At 35.8% G+C, this 21843-nt stretch overlaps 1 protein-coding gene and 1 pseudogene across 5 annotated transcripts in view; both read left to right on the top strand.

Moving 5' to 3' along the window:
• MAEL (maelstrom spermatogenic transposon silencer) overlaps positions 1–18080 on the top strand; it is a 47314-nt gene extending 29234 nt beyond the window's left edge. For all 5 annotated transcript variants that reach the window (XM_054453621.2, XM_054453365.2, XM_054453540.2 and 2 more), the window contains exons 8-13: positions 233–287; positions 413–554; positions 12097–12159; positions 13701–13833; positions 16951–17026; positions 17534–18080. In XM_054453621.2, coding sequence (XP_054309596.1) covers positions 233–287; positions 413–554; positions 12097–12159; positions 13701–13833; positions 16951–17026; positions 17534–17721 — 657 coding nt within the window. In that variant the 3' untranslated portion in view covers positions 17722–18080. The remainder of the gene's footprint in view (positions 1–232; positions 288–412; positions 555–12096; positions 12160–13700; positions 13834–16950; positions 17027–17533) is intronic.
• LOC129022521 (5S ribosomal RNA) lies at positions 1114–1232 on the top strand (annotated as a pseudogene).
• Positions 18081–21843: the final 3763 nt, after the last annotated feature.

Here is a 21843-nt window from a genome sequence, read left to right as displayed (position 1 = left end):
TCTTAACATTTCTGTATAAATGTAACTGACTAATAACAGCTGTAGTCTTTTCTAATATATGTCAATTTTTTATAGTTTTCATTTCATTGGCACAAACTCTTCAGTCTTTCTCCTGTGCCCCCTACCTCCCAACCCCCGCATTTTGAAAGGACAGCATTAGAAGTCATTCAAAGTAGGAGACGATACAAGTAGTTTTTTTGTTTTGTTTTGTTTTGTTTTTTGCTTTCTCCAGTCTGATGATAGAACCAGAGTCAACTGGTGTTTGAAGCATATGGCAAAGGCATCAGGTAAGTAAAACTCTGGGTTGCTGCAGAAGTGCTTTATAGTTAATATCTGTATTTGTTTCCACTTTGATATCCTCCAAGTATCTAAATTTACTAATTGTATGTGTTTTTCCATTTACTAATGTAAGAAATCAGGCAAGATCTACAACTTCTCACTGTAGAGGACCTTGTAGTGGGGATCTACCAACAAAAATTTCTCAAGGAGCCCTCTAAGACTTGGATTCGAAGCCTCCTAGATGTGGCCATGTGGGATTATTCTAGCAACACAAGGTATTGCTAGCATTTTTGTTTTAGAGTCATTTTGACTTATTTTCTAAATTGAGAAAATATGGTAGGACTATTTTTGCCTTTTTATGCAGTATTTTCCCATGAAAGCTTGGAATCATTGTATTTCCCTGAATATAAAATTTCATTGATAGTAAGATATATTGTTACTTGTGTATCACTAAAAACAAACCTGCCAAATAAACTGTTCTTTCTTATCAGTTAGAATTTCTATACTGATGAGAGAATGTCCCTAAATTTATTTAGACAGATTTTTATTACATAGAACTCTTGTACTTACATGTAAAAGAATATATAAGTGAAATAAATTGGCAAAGGTATTTTTTATTTTGAGATAATTTTAGACTTACAGAAAAGTTGCAAAAATAATACAGAGTTTACTATTCTGTTTCCTTAATTGCTAACATTTTAATACATTTTCTTTATAATTTTGTTTCTAAATATATATACACTTTTTCAAAACCACTTGAGGGTAAGTTGCTGTCATTATGCCTCTTTATACCTAAATACTTCAATATGTGTTTCCTAAGAATAAGAATGTTTAGTCTACGGCCATAGCACCCTGAACACACCTGATCTTGTCTGATCTCACAAGCTAAGCAGGGATTGGCCTGGTTAGTACTTAGATGAGAGACTGCCTGGGAATACTGGGTGCTGTAGGCTTTTGCTGTAGGCTTTTACTGTAGGCTTTTACTGTGTGTGTGCGTGCGTGTGTGTGTGTGTATAGAACATTTATATTACCATAGTGTAATGATCAAAATCAGGAATATTGAATATAGGACACAATACTATTATCTAATCTGAAGACCATATTCATATTGTATTAGTTGTTCCACTGTGTCTTTTATAGCCAAAAAAATTCTAGAGTCCAGTCCAAGACCACATGTTGCACTTAGTTATTATATCTCTTAAATCTGGAACAGTTCCTCAGTCTTATTTTCACTTTCATGATCTGGACATTTTTGAGTACAGGCCAGTTATTTTATAGAATGTTTCTCACTTTTAGTTGATCCGTATTTCCTCATGGTTAAATTGAGATTATGCATTTTTGGCAGGAATACCACAGAAGGGATTATGTGACTGACTGCTCAGTGTGTCATATCTGGAGGCATATGATGTCAGTTTGTCCCATTACTGATGATGATAACTTTGATTGCTTGTTTAAGATAGTACCTATCAATATTTCTCTATTGGAAAGTTACTGGTTTTTTACCATATATACATATATATATATAGTGTGTATATATATATATATAGTGTGTGTATATATATATAGTGTGTGTATATATATATATAGTGTGTATATATATATATATAGTGTGTATATATATATACGGTGTGTAGATATATATATATACGGTGTGTGTATATATATATATATATACGGTGTGTGTATATATATATATATATACGGTGTGTGTATATATATATGTATATACGGTGTGTGTATATATATATGTATATACGGTGTGTGTATATATATATATATACGGTGTGTATACATATATACGGTGTGTATATGTGTATATACGGTGTATATATATGTGTATATACGGTGTGTATATATGTGTATATACGGTGTGTATATATATACGATGTGTATATATACGTTGTGTATATATATGGTGTGTATATATATGGTGTGTATATATATATGGTGTGTATATATATATGGTGTATATATATGGTGTATATATATATGGTATATATACCATATATAGTGTGTATATATATATGGTATATGTACCATATATATGGTGTGTGTATATATATGGTATATATATGGTGTGTATATATATATATGGTATATATACTATATAGTATGCCATACATATGGTATATATACCATATATATACCATGTATATATATATGGTGTGTGTGTGTGTATATATATATTGTGTATATATATATGGTGTATATATATATGGTGTATATATATGGTATATATGTGGTGTATATATATAGTATATACCATATATATATATTTTTTTTTTTTTGAGAGACAGGGTCTTGCTCTATCACCTAGGCTGGAGTGCAGTAGCGTAATCTCAGCTCACTGCACCCTCCACCTCCCAGGTTCAAGCGATTCTCGTGCCTCAGCCTCTCGAGTAGTTGGGATTACAGGCACCCGCCACCATGCCCAGCTAATTTTTGTATTTTTAGTAGAGATGCGGTTTCACCATGTTGGCCAGACTGGTCTTGAACTTCTCACCTCATGTGATCCGCCCACCTCAGCCTCCCAAAGTGCTGGGATTACATGCGTGAGCCACTGCTCCTGGCTTTTTACCATATAATTAATAAATATTTCGTGGGGAAATACTTTCAAATTGGGTAGGTATTCTCTTCCTCAAACTTTCATATACAAATTTTAGTATCAAGTGGTGATTTTTGCCTGAGTCAATTATTACTATCATTGTGAAAGGTGATTTTTCTAATTTGATTGTTCCTTCTGCATTTATTGGTTGGCATTCCACTGTAAAACAAAAAAAAAGTTTCTCCTTTTTACCAATTTATTTATTTTTTTCATTTATATGAGCATGGACTCATGGATTCCTATTCAATACATTTTAGTCTATTATTGTAATTTATTTTTATGATCAAATTGTTCCATATATGGCCAGTGGGAGTACCTTCAAGCAGGGGTTTGTGTGTCCTTTTGACATTGCTTCATTGCTTTCTATCTAACAGTGCTTCTTTGCTTTCTATTTGGCACAATATGTTCCAGGCCTATCTTGTACTTTCTTTGTTCCAGCCCTGGATTAGCCATTTCTCTCAAAAATCTCTGGTTTCTTTTAGTGGAGCATAATAGTTAGGAGATAGAATCTGGGTGGTAGGTGTGCTCATTTCTTACTAGAGTATCATTGATTCTAGATCCCCATAGTAGAGAGCTAGGAAATATATGTTTGTGTGTGTGTGTGTGTGTGTGTACACACACACTCCATATACACTTGTTTGTAGCTAGGTCTCTCAATCTTTTTATCCATCTCTATCTTGAGTTCACACTTGACCTGTAATTTCAATCTAATACCATAGAGTTCTCTAGTTTTTTTACTTTTTAAAAAATTTCCTTTCTCTGAGAATGAGAACCCTGGCTGTCAGTATTTTTTAGAATTATATGGTACCACTATTTTTAAAAAAAGACATACAACTGTTTAGAGTTTGTTTATAATCGCTTTTAGTCTGAAAGTATATAGTCAAAATACTTTGTTCAGAAGTTATTTAGGTTCTTTTTTCCCCTTTCAGTACAAATTACTCTTGGAATATATTAATAGTTAAGTTCGTTTGCTTGTTTGTATTCCATTTTTGCTAATTTAGCTTTTGAATGTCTAAAGCATTTCCGTTTTGTAAACAAAAATAATATTCAGAAGTGTCACTTTATTCTAGCTTCATTAAAAAAAGCTTGTTAGGATTGCATTAAATTTATAAATTAACTTGGGGATAACTGAAATATTTATAGTGTTGAGTTGTTTCCAAAGACTAGGGACATCTTTCCATTGTTCAAATCTACTTTTGTGTCTTTCAAATATATTTTAAAATTTTTCTCACACAGATTGTGCATCTCTGGGACTGGCGCATTTTTGTAGGAGCAGTTCCTTGATAACTTTTTCCGTTCTTCTATGGAAATTGGTTTTATTAGACTTTCTAATTTTAATGGGGTAAATTTTGGTAATCTGTATGTTTCTAGAAAATGATACATGTTATATAGCTTTTCAAAGTTATTTGTTTAAAGATCTGCAAGGAAGTGTGGTCTCTTAAAATTTTTTTAAATTTCATCTGTTTCAATGGTTATCTTGTCATTGTATATTTGTGCTCTCTCATTTTTTGTAAGCAAATGTGTTGTCTTTTTTAATTTTTCAAAACAATAGGATTTTAATTTATTAGACCTGTTTTTCTATTCTCTTCCTAATTAATTTTTGCTGTTATTCTCTTTGTATGTTGTTGTTCTTTTTCTAGTTTTGGGGGCTGGAAATGTAATTTATCTTTTGCCTGATTTTTTTGCTGTGTTTAGTAGAGTGAATTTTCTCTTAATCATTGTTTTCAATGAATTACGTAGATTATTGCATGCAATATTTTCATTGCCATTTTAAATAAATTATGTCATTTTAACTCTCAACCACCATCTCTTTAAAACAAGGCTTTTAAATGTCCAGGTGAAAAGGACTTTCTGCATTTTGTTTCTTTTAGTAAATTCCAGTGTTTTTACATTGTGATCAGAAAGTGTTTATAATATTTTTACTTTTGGAAGTTACTGGTATTTGGGGGTTTTTTGCTGACTTAATATATAATCAATTTTTGTGACTGTTCTCTTGGCATATGAGAATATACTTTCTTTTCAGGATATAGCATTTGAGATCCACACACATCATCTACATTGATTGTATTGTTTACATTTTCTTTAGTTATAGTTTATCCTGTTGATATGTCTTGTGTTGACAGTAATCTCCTGTTATTACTGTGTTTCTGTCTGTGTTTCATTGCATTTCCTGTAGTTGTAAGCTGGCTGCTGTGATATTTGATGCCTTAAAAGTTAAAGTTTGCTGCACCTTGATACAGTAAATTGATCAGGGGCTCATGGAAGAGTATTCCCTGTGTCCTTGCATGTTTAAAACTTTTTCTAATGGTTTACACCATATTTCCTTGAGTTTCTAGAAAATGCAACTTCATTTCATGGCTTTGTGTGTTCCTTTTGTGAAATTTGGTCAGTTAATTCTCTTGGCCTTAGTTATCTTGGCCTTAGTTATCTGATCTTTTTGACTGGAGTTAGTTGATCATTTTGCCTGGAGACCTTAGTCTTTTTTCATTTTTAAAGTCTAATACTGTTGCTAGGCTGTTTCTCTGAGTTTATATGCAGGTCCATTTTCGGAGACATTTGGTGAGCTCTTTCAATATGCAGAATCAGGTTCTATGTCTGGAGATTTTTTTTTTAGATCATAGTTTAATGTTAGTTTTGTTCCACTGTTTAATGTTTCTTCTTAAAAGGAGTCCAATATATATGTATGTTTGATCTTCTTTGCCTTTCATTTTAATCACTTTTTCTGACCCTTTTTACTTTGTTTATTCTCATGGTAGTTCCTGCTTTCTTCAGTTTCTCTTATTAACTTTACAAATGAATCTGTTCAGCCTTGGGCAGTTGGTAATTTAGTTCTTTTCTGTAATGTTTTTGTCTTTTTTTTCCCCTCTCTTTCTTGAGTTAAGTAATTTCTTCTTTTTTGTTTATTTCTGTTTCTAGTTTTGAAGTTTCTCATTCAGGGTGTGTTTTTATATTCTCACATTCTTTTTGAGGATATTTAATTTAACATGGAATGGTAATTGATATGGTTTGGCTCTATGTCCCCACCCAACTCTCACCTCGAATTGTAATCCCTATAACCCCCACATGTCAAGGGTTGGACCAGGTGGAGATAACTGGATCATGGGGGTGGTTCCCCCATGCTGCTCTCATGAGATCTGATGGATTTAATAAGCATCTGGCATTTCCCCTGTTTGCACTCATTCCATTCTGCTGCCTTGTGAAGAAGGTGGCTGCTTCTCCTTTGCCTTTCCCATGATTGTAAATTTCCTGAGGCCTCCCCACCAATGCAAATCTGTGAGTCAGTTAAACCTCTTTCCTTTATAAATTACCCAGTCTCAAATATTACTTCACAGCAGTGTGAGAACAGACTAACACAGTAATGTTAGGTTTTTCCCCTCCTTCATATTTTTTTGGGGGGTGGGGGTATGAGAAATTATCAGCTAAAGTGTTTTGATTCTCGTTTTCTGTTTTCTTTTCTTTTCTTTTTTTTTTTTAAAGAGAGTCTTGCTCTGTCACCCCAGCCAGAATACAGTGACACAATCATAGCTCACTGCAGCCTGGAACTCCTAGAGTCAAGCAGTCCTCATGCCTCAGTCTCCTGAGTAGCTGTTACTACAGGCATGTGCTACCATGCCTACCTAGTTATTTTTCATTTGTCGTGGAGACATAGTCTTGCTGTGTTGCCCAGGCTGGTGTCAAACTTCTGGCCTCAAGTGATCTTCCTGCCTCAGCTTTCCAAATTGCTGGGATTACAGGTGCAAGCCATCAAGCGTGGCTATTTTCTTCTTATAATAGCTTGTTTTCTTCCCATAATAGCTTTCTGTAGATGAAGATACATTGCTCCTTTGCGTTTCTTGGACAAGGCTGATAATTTAGCGGGAGGTTTGATCGAGAGTCTTTGTTCCAAGAACCTTCCTCTCTGTCAATGTGACAAAGTACAGGTTCTTTAATGAATGTTTTCAGGGTGGTGGGAGTGTGGTTGTAGGTTCTTAGAATTTTATTTCCTGCATGATCTTAAATTTCCCCCTTTGCTTTTTTTTTTCCACCTGATTTCTAAAGGGCACTTCCCCCTTCCTCTTTCACTTAGCATGGCACTTGCCTATAGTCAGTGCTCTGATCTACTAGGACTGTTTGAATATTTACGTAAAGAATGGGCTTCCTCATTGTAAGAATGATTTTAATTTAATCTTAGGCTCTCCATTTTCTTCCTTCCCCACAGTTTTTTCTGGACTCTACTCCATATAAAGGTTGGGGTAGGAGATTGAGAAATTGCTCCATTGGAAATGACAGTTTTCATTTTTCTATTTATAGACAACTGAGTTTTGTAGTGTTCTTATGCTGTAGGTATAGATTTTGTTTTCCCCACGTTTGTTGTTGTTGTTCTTGTTAATCTGTAAAGCTTATGGATGATGTGTTAAGATATTTGGATTTATGTACCATTACCTCAGTTACAGGCTGAAGTATTTCTAAAATTTCACATTGAGTCATTCATTGTCCATGTTTTTATACATTATTGTCCTCTGTGCCATTAAAAGTGTTGGCAATACAGCATTTCTTAAAAAACAACTCCACTGTTGTCTCTGGGGTTTTCTTCTAAGCATACCCTTTCTGCAAGTTTTGATGCCAGTTCTTTCTTGATCTTTTCAGAAGAGGTCAAAAGAAAGTTTTCAGGGACAAACTAATATGTCCTCAAATACTCTTTAAATGGTTTATTGACTAAAATGTTGAAGTATTGCAAATGTCAGGTTACCATCAAGATTAATAGTTAAATTTGTACATGGTTAGGCAATGGCAACTATTTCTAGACTGTCAAATAGACATTGTGCAATACCTTCAATTGTAAGATGCATTCTAATTTTGGTTAAAATGTCAAGAAAATGTGTTTTATAACTGAAGAAATACAGTATTGAGTTCAGCAGAGTAGCTATACTCTACAACAAGACTAGAGTAGCTCTAGTTTAAGACATTATTTGAGGTCCATGCCGTGGGATTTTGTTAAAGGTAAAACTCTTACATAGTACTGTAGGCACTTTACTAAACTTCCTTGGACAGGATAGATCTACTTTTTATTGAGCTTCATAACATAATAAGATTCAAATGTATGATATTTTACAAGGGAGTTTGGATTGTAGTGTACAATAGAAACTGTTAGAATCTGTTAATATAAGCAAATGAAACTTATTCCAACCACTGCTCTTAAATGCTTACTAAAAGACCTTAAAGTTTGTAATAAATTTGTGATAAATGTTTTGTTTAGTTCTAAGAGAAATGAGTAGGTTTTGTATTGGTGAAATTGAGTACAGTTAGACAAATTGAATATTAGAATCTTAAGTAAACAGTCTGTTGATAACATGCATTTTGGAGGCTAGAATATTTATAATTTTTATAGGTCCCCTAGTCTCCTGATGCTTCTTGTCATAATTCTTCTTGGACTAATTCACTGTCTATGATCTGCTGACTAAACATGGCAGCCTTTATTTAATCAACAAATATTTATTGAGCACCTCCTCTGTGCCAGAAGATGATCCAAAGGTGAGCAGAATTAATGTGGTCCCTGCCTTCAAGAAGCTAACAGTTAAGTGGGAAAGAAACATACAGTACGTAATAAAGAAAATGGTAATTTTAGCTTGTGATAAGTGCTAAGAAGAAAATCAACAGGACACTCTGACAGAGAAGAATGTATAGAAAAGTAGACCACTTTATAGAATGGTCAAGAAGACTTTGAGGGTGTGACATTAGAACTGAAGTGGGAGAAAGATGCAGCCATGCAAAAAATGGTAAGAAGAGCACCCTGGACAGAGATAGAAAAGCCTTGAGGTAAAGGCTTGGTGTTTGCTAGAAATTGTTTGACAATCAGTGTGACTGGGGAGTAATGAGTGAAGAGGAGAATGCACAAGATGAGGTTGAAGCAGTTGGGGGTCATAAACCATTAGAAAAAGTTTTAAACGTGCAAGAACACAGGGAGAGATGGAAAGGAATAGGTTGATTTAACATAGGTTAAAGTCAGTAGACCTTGCTGATGGACTGGACCCAGGGAGAGAAAACAGAAAGAAATAATGAAAGATGACCCCCATGTTTCTGGTGTATACTACTGGATAGATGAGGAGGAGAGGAGCAAGGTTACAATGTTCTGAGGTCCTGGTGAGGCATCACATCTGGAGATAGCAGGCAAGCAACTGTCGTCCTGCTAGAGCTCAGTGAAGCGGTTTGGGTAGTGTCAGCATTCTTTTCACTATGTGCTGGGCACTGAAGATACAGTACAGGAAGACAAGTCTTCTGCCTTGATGGACCTCACAGCATGTAGATGAGATCACCTCGGCAAACAGCAGAAAGAGAAGAGGACTCGACACAAGCCCTGACGAGCTCTGACAAGTTAAAATGTGGGCAGAGGCTTTTCAAAGTCTCAGTACCTCTCAGCCTGTAAGTGTTGCTATGTTATACAAATCATAGCCATCATCAGTGTTGATGAGGGTTGAAGAGATGAGAAAAACTGGGATTCTGGATGTAATAATTTCATAAATCTCTGTGAAGTATTTGGTCTTCTTTACCACTCTATAAAGTGCTCTGCCTTTCTACACAATCTTCTATATCCTGTTAGGGCTATTAGTTTGCTTTTGTTCCCTGGATTATCTCATTCTTCTGGATTGTGAGTTGTGGTCTCCCTGTTTTGTTCTTTTTCATGTCGCAGGCTTTTCTTGAATGCCTGATTATCCTTGATTGCATTCATATTTAGAAATGAGGCTACAAAGCCGAGTGTTCCATATTGTTCAGTGGGGATTGTTAACTGATGAGGCTTTCCTGTAAGGAAAGCAGACAAGAGAGATGTTTAGTTGAAGGCAAAATCCTAAATGCTAGAATATGAAAGGCTTTGCTCTTGGGTACCAGCAGCCATTCTTGCTGCCTGGTTTTTCAAGAACAGTTTACTTTTTTGCGTGGGGGGTCAGGGAAGTAGACTATTATTTTTACAGAAGTTCAGCCTCGTGTCTTCTCTTTCTGCTCTGTGAGTAGAGACATGTTCACAAGTCCAGAGCCTCTCCAGAGTTCTGATAGGCAGACCTTCTTCTGCTGTTAGCCTCTTGAGCACTGAAGACTGTGACTTCTTTCCAGCTTCATCAGTTACCATTTATTTTATTTGCCACAGATTTGTTAAAATGTCTTCTATGGAGGCCTCTTCCTGCTTTTTTCCTTTATTGTGGACATCTACCATTTTTATTCTTTGACTGTCATGTTCACAGCATCTTGGGACCAAGAAGAGATAAATTTGTGCAGGTGTTTAATTCACCACCTTGAACCAGAAACCCCAGCAATAGTAGTATTAAGAGATGCAGTTTTATACTTTATCACTTTAGAATAGTTTTTCTTAGTCGATTTTAATGGGCTTTTGATACTTAGCAGGATTGGAGCTGCTCTTGTACATAAGGCACTTGTATGGGAAAGTTTCTGTGGGAAATATGGGAAAGAGTGACACGATCATCCTTGGCCTCAGAATCTCCTGTCCAATAAGACTCTAGTGTGAAGATACTAGTCATGTATGGTAAATTCTGGTAGAATTCCAAAAGAGTTTCAAAAAGTTATGAAAAATCGTATGCAGAAGACATCACTTAAGTGTTGTGAGGGTTTAAAAACTGTTAACTAATATATGGAATAAATGTTTTATTTGTTTCTTCTGTGAAGATAGAATTTCTAAAGAGCAGAGATTTGGGTTGAAAGGGGGGACCTTTCCAATAAAAAATGGCCTGAATAGTGACTCAGAGAAATGAAAGCCTGCCGGGCGCAGTGGCTCATGCCTGTAATCCCAGCACTATGGGAAGCCAACGTGGGTGGATCACCTGAGGTCAGCAGTTCAAGACCAGCCTGGATAACATGGTGAAACCCTGTCTCTACTAAAAATACAAAAATTAGCCAGGCGTGGTGGCACATGCTTGTAATCCCAGCTACTCAGGAGGCTGAGGCACGAGAATCATTTAAACCCTGGAGGTGGAGGTTGCAGTGAGCAGAGATCGCGCCTCACATCTAAATATGAATGCAATCAAGGATAATCAGGCATTCAAGAAAAGCCTGCAACATGAAAAAGAACAAAATAGAGAGACCACAACTCACAATCCAGAAGAATGAGATAATCCAGGGAACAAAAGCAAACTAATAGCTCTAACAGGATACAGAAGAGTGTGTAGAAAGGCAGAGTACTTTATAGAGTACTGTGCCCAACCAGTTTAGAGTTTTTTTGTTTTCTTAATTTTTATTTTTTGCCGGTACATAGTATGTTTATATAACTTAACTTTTGTTTTAACCTAAGGCTTCATGTTACAGTTTTGTGAACTACCACATTTATAGGCTCACTTTTCTTTGGAAAAACAGTGGGAAATTCTTAATTTTATTTTTAAGTAGTCTTCCATTCATCCATGCATGAAATAACTTTCATCCAGTGCAAATAATGGACTTTTTACACCGTTTAGTGTGTTTATAATTTTAAATGAAGACTTTTGCTAAGTTTAGGCAAGCTTTGTATTGTACAAGTAGAGCTGCTCTGAGTCTTAATAGACTGTGTACTCATTGGAAAGATATACACAAGTTTATAACAGCTCTTGTCATGGAAGTGTGCTATTTTAGTGTTTGTAACCTTGTATTGACTTACACAAATTATTTCCGTCATTTTCTCACCAACATCACCTCCTGAGATCTCCACTAAAACGCCACCTTCTCAGTGTTACCTTTCATTGACACTTTATCTAAAATGTTGTTCCTCCCCAATATTTTATATCATCTGTTTATTTTTATTCTCGTTAGAACTTTCCCAATTTTCCAATTTACTTTGTATTACGCTTGCATATCTTTCTTGATCTGTCTTTCCCACTAGAAAGTAAGTTTTGTGTGGACAATAATTTCTGTTTTTTCAATACTGTATTTCTCGTGCCTACCACAAGGCCTAGCAAATAGTGTACATTGAATAAATGTTTGTTGAATGGGTGCATGTCACTAATGTGCCAGAAGCACTCATTTTATTTCAAGGTAAAATTTGACTGTATGGTTATGTGTAGGTTGCGTAGTATCATGAATTTGTATCAGAGAATGTAGCATTAAAATCTGTTTTTTAAAAACCTTTGTGTTAAATTTGAAGTTTTAATCTTCAAGTAACCTCATTTTTTAAAAGATTTCAGATAGAAATCTGGCATATAAAAACCTTTAAGCAGTGCTACTTCAGTTAGATTATTAAAGTCCATTTTTTTGTACAGGTGCAAGTGGCATGAAGAAAATGATATTCTCTTCTGTGCTTTAGCTGTTTGCAAGAAGATTGCGTAAGTTGGAGAAAGGAGTTTCTTCATAATACTGTATTCTGATTAAATTATTCTATGCCGTTTTGCTTGCTATAGCTTTGGCAGTCGGGGTAACTCTGTTTCCACAATGCTCTTTCAAAACAAAGGGGGTCAAATCAAAACTACAGTGAGATATTATCTCACCCTGGTTTAAAATGGCTTATATCCAAAAGACAGGCAATAATAAATGCTGTTAAGGATGTGGAGAAAAGGGAACCCTCATACACTGTTGGTAGGATATAAGTTAATACAACCACTATGGGGAACAGTTTGGAGGTTCTCCAAAAATCTAAAAATAGAGCTACCATATGATCCAGCACTTCTACTGCTGGGTATATCCCCAAAGAAAGGAAATACATTGAAGAAATATCTACACTCCCATGTTTGTTGCAGCATTGTTTACAGTAGCCAAGATTTGGAAGCAACCTAAGTATCCATCAGCAGATGAATGGATAAAGAAAATGTGGCACTTATACACAATAGAGTACTATTCAGCCATTAAAAAAATTAGATTCAGTCATTTGCAACAACATAGATGGAACTAGAGGTCATTATGTTAAGTGAAATAAGCCAGGCACAGGAAAATAAACATCTCATGTGCTCACTTATTTGTGGAATCTAAAAATCAAAACAATTGAACCCATGGAGATAGAGAGTAGAAGGAATGATCACCAGAGGCTAGGAAGTGTACTAGAGGGGTGAGGGAGAAGTGAAGATTGTTAATTAGTACAAAAAATAGTTTGAATGAATAAGGCCTAGTATTTGATAGCACAACAGAGTGACTATAGTCAATAATAATTTAATTGTACATTTGAAAATAACTAAAAGAGAATCATTGGATTGTTTATAATACAAAGGATAAATACTTGAATGGATGGATATACCATCTTCCATGATGTGATTACTACACATTGCATGCTTGTATCAAAACATCTTATGTACCCCATAAATATATGCACCTACTATGTACTCATAAAAAATAAAAATAAAGGTGGTTTTGTACATCATATTACTTTTATTTTCTGTCCATGTCACCTCTCCTAGCAATATGGGTGAACCTTCAGAACCACTTCCTTATTGGAGTACTCTAACACATAGGTCTTTTGTTCTCGTTTTGTAGTGAAAGTACCTGCAGCCCCAGATAATCTGGGTGCTCTGGTAGCCCAGTGGGTGATATTAGTTCAGAGGATAGATTAGTGTTCATGGTTGTAGTCTTATTTCTGCCGCTGCCCTCTCCTTGCCTTAAACATTTGGGAATCCTGGTAATCTTTATCTTCATTGCCATGCCCTTAAAATGAACCTAAAATTTTATCTGGCAATCAAAAGATTGCTTAGCAGTAATAACCTGTTTTATTATATGTATTGCCATTTATTTATATGTCTTCTCTGAATCTCCAAATTTATTTTTTCCCAGTTTATAACAGTATCTCAGATGCTTTTTTTTTGTTAGAGATTTTAAAATACAAATACTTTTAGATGAATTAAATTAGATTCTGATAGTGAGATTTTTATTTCTTTTAAAGGTACTGCATCAGTAATTCTCTGGCCACTCTCTTTGGAATCCAGCTCACAGAGGCTCATGTACCACTACAAGATTATGAGGCCAGCAATAGTGTGACACCCAAAATGGTTGTATTGGATGCAGGGCGTTACCAGGTAAGGAACTGACTTTTAAGAGCTGCTGGTCTCTTTAGCTGTTCTACTCAATGTGATTCTGGCCAACAGCAGCAAAAGATCAGCCTTTGTTTGGTTCTTTCCCTCCCCTTAAACATTATTTTGAAGTACTTCATAGAATGTCAAACAGTTCCTAATCCAGTTGCATCTTCTGTAAAAATCTTTTTTCTCTGGTATATTTCCTACCAATTTAACAAAGTTTTAAGAAAGTTAAAACTGGTATTTAGTCTTTATGTAAAACATTTCCAAAGATTTATTCCAAAGATTAAATATCTGAATGTAAGTAATATAAATATTCTAAACATCTACTTCAAAAATGTTTAAGACGTGATTTAGGATTTGATTAAAAGCTATCTAATTTGTCTATCACCTTCCTTCCCTCCCTGCTGTTTACTGATTAGTAGGCCTCTAAACCACTAAGTGCATAGCGGTTAAGAGTATGGGCTCTAGGGTCAGAATTCCTGAATTTTATTTTAGGTTCTGCTACATAAAAGCTTTGTGACTTTATGCACAATACTTGAACTTTCTGTACTAATTTTTTATGTATTAAACAAGAACAATAATAGGGGCTAGTATTTGTTAGGATTAAATGCAGCAATATATGACAGTACCAAGGCCTCCCTGCCTTAGAGCTTAATAGATAATACATATTGTTATTTTAAAATAAACATGTAGTGAAAAGGAAACTCAAAAAATGGCATGAACTACTGATTAAAAACAACTAGATTCATCCTAGTTAATTATGCTGAACAAAAGAAGCAGTCTCCAAAATTACGTACTTTAGAATATACTGTATGATTCCATTCATATGACATTTTTTTGAAGACTAAACTATAACAAGAACAAATTAGTGGTTCCCAGGAGTTAGGGGTGGGAACAGGGTGTCTGTAAAGGGATTGAGCATGAGAGAGGTTTTTGAGGTGATAGAATGGCTCTGTATCCTGATTGTGGTGTTTACACAATTCTGTACATATGTTAAACTTCATAGATGTGTACACCAAAAAAAAGTTTTACTGTATGATAATTTAAAAACGGAAGGACTTCAGAGCTCTCCATATGTACTCTGGGCAAGACCCTTCTCTACCCTCCCTTTAAACCTTTTGCCCAGTGGTTCTCGACTCCATTTTGTGTCCTCCATGGGACATCTGACAATGCCTGGGGACATTTTTGGTTGTCACATCTGGGGAGGGGGTGCCCTTGGCATTTAGTGGATAAAGACCAGGAATGCTGTTAAGCACTCTATCTATACAGGACAGCCTTCCACAACAAAGCATTTTCCAGCCTAAAACATCATTAGTGCCCAGGTTGAGAAACCCTACCTTAGCTTCATCACCACTATCTGTGTTCACATCATCAGAATTAATCTCAATAATGTGCCTTTTCATTGTTTACATCAGTTACTATAGGAAGCCTAGGACTCTTAGATTCTCTCTCATCTCCCAGACTCATCTTATTTGGCTGGTCCTATTTCCTAGCCCTTCCCAACTCCTGAGAAACCTTCCTGTGGGTTTTCTCAGCCTTAGTTATCAACAAAATTTCAGGTATCTTCAGTTTCTTTGGGGGAAAGTCTATTTACCTTCTTTGTTCTAACTAAAACTTGATCCTCCTCTAAGGACACTGCTTCTCTATTAGCCTTTTCAAATGGTGACATCTTTTTCTTCTTCATGTGTCATGGGCCTAGATTTGAAGTAGTTGTACTTGATTGTGGCTTCCAGACTTCTTCATACAGTCTCCCCAAAATTCCTAGGCATTGAATTTCCTGTTATCCAGGATGTAATACCTTTTTGGAGTCAGTAGACTCCAAATGGCCTCTTTTTGGAGTCAGTAGACTCCTGAGTTTGTTCCCCTCGTTCTTAGAGCAACACCGATCCAGAAAACTGGTTTTTCCATCAGAATTATTTATTTCAATTTCCCTACACGTAGTCCTTCCAGCTGCCTAACCTCTCAGTTCGATTTCCTCTCCTTCAATAATCCTGTCTTCTACATAACAATCATATCCTGGACCCCAGTGGTACCTCCTTCATAATCTCAATTTCAAACATCCCCCTCTCAGACTACCACCATCTTCTAGTACCCCTATGCCAACAATTATTTAGTCTCTACTGGGATATACAATTCATTTATGCCTCCACTGTTTTATACTCCCTTACAGGGCCACTTCATTGCACAACTCCAGGGCACCATTCACACTAGTAATGCTGTAGCCTCATGTGTCCTCCTTTACCACCTTTGTCTCTACCCTTCACCTCCTTCCTTCCCAACTCAGATTCCTTGGCCTATCTTTTCCACTGCCTTGCATGCACTGTCAACTCCATTGGCCTTCTTTTTTTCATCATACTTGACAGATACTAACCCTTATTCCATGTAACTCTTCACCTACTCTCCTCCTATGCCTGTGACACTAAATGCGGCTGGAAAGGAACTACCACGCTGACCAGTCTTACTGACTATTCATCACCACCAGTTTCAAGGGGCCTTTATTGTTGCCTGACATACCCATTTCTCTAGTCTGATTAATTTCCTACTCTCCTAGACAGTTATTTCTCACCACCTTTTTCCTTCAGATTTCATCATCTCTTCCCTCACCTTTGCTCTAGCTGATTCCTTTGCCTCCTACTTCTCTGAGGAAATAGAAACAGTTAGGAGAGGTTTTCTACTTATTCCTACCACTCATCTACCTGCATCTACCACATCCTCTGCTTTACTCCTATTTTAATGAATGAATTTTCTGTGTTCCTATCTGAAACCAATCTGTCTACTTGTATATTAGATTTCCTTCCCTTACCACTCAAGGACATGGCTTCAGTAATTTTCCCCTCCTGTATCATCAGGTATTCCCTCTGTTCTAATTCATTATCAGCAAATGTGCTATAATCTCACTTTGAAAAAAAAACCCTTTTTTGCCCTGTAATTCGTAATCTCCCTCCAAAGTCTATCCTATTTTCTCCCTCTCTTTGCAGCAAAAATTGATAAGACATTGGAAAAGTATCTGAGTGTTAGTTTGCATTTTTAAAGAGTAATATGAAATTGAAGACAGACCATCCAGTAATGGATAAGAAATAAACATTTTTCCCCCTGGTATTTTCCTGTTACTTACAGAAGCTAAGGGTCGGGAGTTCAGGATTCTCTCATTTCAACTCTTCTAATCAGGAACAAAGATCAAACACACCCATTGGTAAGCAACTTATATTTTACAAAAATGCACCTAAAGGATGTTAGAGCCTATTACTAAGATCACAGGTGTGGTATTTAAACAGTGATATCTAAATTAGCTTTAGGATATAAGAAGCTTGTTGAATTGAGGGTTTTATTTGGCATTAGCACCTTAAACAATTTAGATGTGTACATTTTTGGGTCACTTGGATACATTGTAACTTCTCAGAATTTGTTAGGGCATTTAAAAGAAAACCTGTTTTTCTTGTAGCAGCAATAGCTTTATAGTTTTTATTTTAATGATATCTTTTGTGGGGTGAGAAACTTTAAAAGCTAGTGACATGAAATTTCAAGTGGTGCCTAAAGAACTTCAATTAAAAGTTTCCTAGGCTAAAAACAAAAACATTTTTCTATTGAATTATGGCTTAGTGAAAGACCTACGGTAGGATGAGTCAGTTAATTGAGGCATCTCTTTGTAATAAAATTATAAAATTGTGATATCTCTTTTCTCGTATTTTCAATATCCTAGGTGACTACCCATCTAGGGCAAAAATTTCTGGCCAAAACAGCAGCGTTCGGGGAAGAGGGATTACCCGCTTACTAGAGAGCATCTCCAATTCCTCCAGCAATATCCACAAATTCGCCAACTGTGACACTTCACTCTCACCTTACATGTCCCAAAAAGATGGATACAAATCTTTCTCTTCCTTATCTTAATGATGGTACTCTTTTCAATTTCTGAAAACAATAACAGGCCCAACTTCCTTCTTACTACAGTCATATTAAACAGATCACATCAATGACAGATGTCACTACTATAAAAACTACTTAATTTGTAAGGAAATTGTTTCATAGATTTAAAAAAATTGTGGTTGGAGAGCATCTTGGCATTTGTGCTTTTTTTCTTAAGGGATTGTTCTGCTTCCTGGCTGTATGATGGGTATATCATTAAAGTTTGGAGTCCTGTATGAACAAAACTGACATTTTTAGAGTTGTACTTTTGGGAATGTTATAGATTGATAATTCTTTCCCCTGATAATAAAGGTATTGAATATCTGTTATGAAAGGTACTAAAATAGTGTTAATCTGTTTCTTCCTGTCATGAAATGGGAACCTTACACTAGAGACCTGCAGGCTGATTTTATTGCAAATAACTAAGAAAATCAGCCTTTAACAAACACAGAGTTTTGCTACCTTAAAAAGTTTTTGAAAGATACTTACTTTGGCAAAAGAAGTCACTTGAAAGATGAGAAGGCAAAATTAGAAAGGTTAAGTAATTTACCCTAAATCACATCACATGGCTAGATATTGAATGAATTTCTCATCCATTGGACTGCAAAGCAAGCAGGTATTATATTGAGTCAGGTGTTCACTCTGTGACTGACTGAAACTGGCTTATATTCTCAACCTGGGGTAATATATAACCTAGGATGAGTAAAACAGGTATGGTAACCCCTTTTACTTTAAACCACAAGCCAAGACCATGCATGACATTGACAGAGGCAACAATTTGATTTAAGTCTGTCTGACCCCAAACTCTGGTCCCTCTGATTACAGAGAATGACTGTCCTGGGCCTCTGGTTTTTTATTAATACCCATATTTTCCTTTACTAACTGTTGAGTACCTACCTTGTGGACATTTTATATGTGTCATCTTATTAAATCCTTATTACCACTCTGAAGGAGGCGATACATGTTAGAGACCAAAAAATGCTCAGGTCACATAGCTCCTAACTGAAGGAACTGGTGTTATTCCAAGTCAGTCTGACTCCAAAGACCATGTTCCTTTTTTTTTAATTGGCTGACCTTTTGTATAGATCATGTTCCTAATGCACTATATTGTCCTCCATCTCGCATTCATCTGTTTCTGATACCAGATCTTTGAATAAGAACAATTCATAGACTAAATTTATATATTATATTTTCTAGTAGTATATTTTTCTTTAAAAACTTCATATCCAAGCTTTGAAACCATTGTGTCTTTCTTAAAAATCAACTTATTCAGAGGGTGGTGGCTCACACCTTTAATCCCACCAGTTTGGGAGGCTGAGGCAGCAGGATCACTTGAGGACAGGAGTTTGGGACCAGCTGAGGCATAATAGCAAAACCCCAGCTCTACAGCAAGTTAAAAAGTTAGCCAGGCATGGTGGTGCATGCCTGTAGTCCTAGCTACTAGGGAGGCTGAGGTAGGAGGATCACTTTAGCCCAGGAGTTCAAGGCTGCATTGAGCTGTGATCATGCCATTGCACTCTAGCCTGGGTAACAGGGCAAGACCCTGCCTCTACAAAACTAATAATAATAACTTTGAAAAACTCAGCTTATTAATAATTGGGTGGAGAAGATGAGGAAGGCTTAAAATATTCAGACTCATGACTTCAGATGCCTAAGTCTTGTTCTCTGTCACCTGAATTCAGTCCTCTATGAATTGTTCAAGTTAATTTTTTAATTTAAATAATAGTATTGGTTGTACTTTTGAGGTATATGTCAAATAACGATAACAATTCAATAGGCCCCAGGGATTTATTTTAAGAGAACAGCTGGTCTTTCCCTTCAAAGATAATCAAAATCCCCAAACCATATTATTAGTAAAATTCAAACCCTGTCTCTTCTTTAAAAAAAAAAACCTTTTGGCATTGAATTTGAAGTATTAATTGCCCTTCAGGAAGACTAGGTGAGTGATTGGTATACTCATGGATATCCTGGTTGACAGTGATTTCTGCCCCCTCTAACTCCAGTAGTATTTCCTTTGTATTATAACATTTAACTGTTTTTAATTACAGCTATTTTGGTTCATGACATCTCTTTTTCTCAATTGCAAACTTTGTGGTGCCCATATTTCTATATGAGAAGGTGTTCACTACATGTTAGAATCAATAATTGCCAATTTGAGTAATGGAGAAGGGATGTCAGAATTTCAAAGCCACTTCGTAAGGTAAAGTACTGCATGGGAAAGGGAACCATCTTTATTGTAGACTCCATTCCCATTCTTTTCCTCAAAACTAAGTGGTTAGTTTCATTTGTTCAGTGAACATGTTTTGAGAGTCTGTTAAATGCTGAGTTAAAAATACTAAGATGAATAAAGATGTGGCTCCTGATCTCAAGGAACTCACAGTTTAATGGGGGAAGTAAACAATTACAGTGCATTAATAAAAGTGGTCTTAAGTATGAGGAGAGATGTATGTAAATCACTGGAATAGAATTGAGAGTCTATTCCAGAAATAAACTCATATATCTGTGCCAAGACCATTCAATGGAGGGAAGAATAGTCTTTAAAACAGATGGTTTTAGGGCAACTGGATATCCACATGCAAAATAATGAATTTAGATATGCTGTGGTTTGAATGATGATGTCCCTTCAAAATTCATGTTGAAACTTAATCCCCAGTGCTACAGTATTAAGAGGTGTAGCCTTTTGGAGACCTTCGAGCAGAGCCTTCATGAATGGATCAGCACCCTTGTAAAAAGGCTCAAGGTTGAAGGAAGCACACTCTTGTTCTTCTGTCCCTTCCACCATGTGGGGACACAGTGTTCCCTCCAAAGGATGCAGCAACAAGGTGCCATCTTGGAAGCAGAGAGCAGCCCTCACCAGATACCGATTCTGCCACCACCTTCATCTTGAATTTCCCAATCTCTAGAACCATGGGAAATAAATTACAGTTCTTTTATAAATTATTCAGTCTCACGTATTTTGTTATAGCAGTACAAATGGACTAAGACAGGGACCCTACGTAACACAAAAATTAGTTCAAAATGGATTAAAGACCTAATATAAGAGCTAAAATTATACAACTGTTAGAGGAAGAAAATACAAGTGTAAATCTTCATGACCTTAGATGAGGCAACAGTCTCTTAATAGGACACCAAAAGAACAAACAAGAAAAAATAATTTGGAAGTCCTAAAAAGCAGCCTTGTGTGTTAAAAGATACTATCAAGAAAGTGAAAAAGACAACACACAGAATGGGAGAAAGTATTTACAAATCATTTATCTGATAAAGGTCTAGTATACAGAGTAATAAAGAACTCTTAACAATAAAAAAGACTACCCAGTTTCTAAATAGGCAAAAGACTTGAAAAGATACTTCAAATATCTGTTCCAAAGAAGAAATACAAATGGCCAATAAGCATACAAAAAGATGTGCAACATCATTAGTCATTAGCATATGCATAGCAAAACAAAAAAGATACTACTTCATACTCACTAGGATGACTATCATCAAAAAAATAAGTGTTGGTAAGGATGTAAAGAAATTGGAACCCTCATACATTGCTGGTGGGAATATAAATGGTACAGCTGCTATGGAAAACAATTTGGCAATTCCTAAAAAAATTCAATACAGAGTGACCATATGATCCAGCAATTCCATTTCTGTGCATGTTTCTACAGAAACTTGCACATGACTGTTCATAGCAGCATTACTTGTAATAGCCCCAAAATGGATACAACCCAAATAGCCATGAACTGATAAATGAGTAAACAAGAAGTGGTATATCTACACAATGGAATATTATTCAGCCATAAAAGAGAATGAAATCATGTCATTTGCAGCAACATGAATGGAACTGGAAGCCATTAAGTGAAATAAGCCAAACAAAGACAAATACTGCATGTTCCCACTCGTGGAAGCTAAAAAAGCAGATCTGATGAAGACAGTAGATTTGTGGTTACCATAGGCCAGGAAGGGGAAGGGCATGGGGGACATGAAGGAGCAAAAGGAATATAAATGTATTTATTACCACTGAACTGTACACTTATGGCAGATGGTAAATTGCGTATGTCTATTTTACCTTAGTAAAAAATGTAGACTGGGTAGGAAGATGAATAAAGTATCAAGATGACT

This window comes from Pongo pygmaeus, chromosome 1, assembly GCF_028885625.2.
Source record: "Pongo pygmaeus isolate AG05252 chromosome 1, NHGRI_mPonPyg2-v2.0_pri, whole genome shotgun sequence".
Lineage (NCBI taxonomy): Eukaryota > Metazoa > Chordata > Mammalia > Primates > Hominidae > Pongo > Pongo pygmaeus.
The sequence above is the reverse complement of the archived record's forward strand: the minus strand, read 5'-3'. Positions and strand labels throughout refer to the sequence as shown.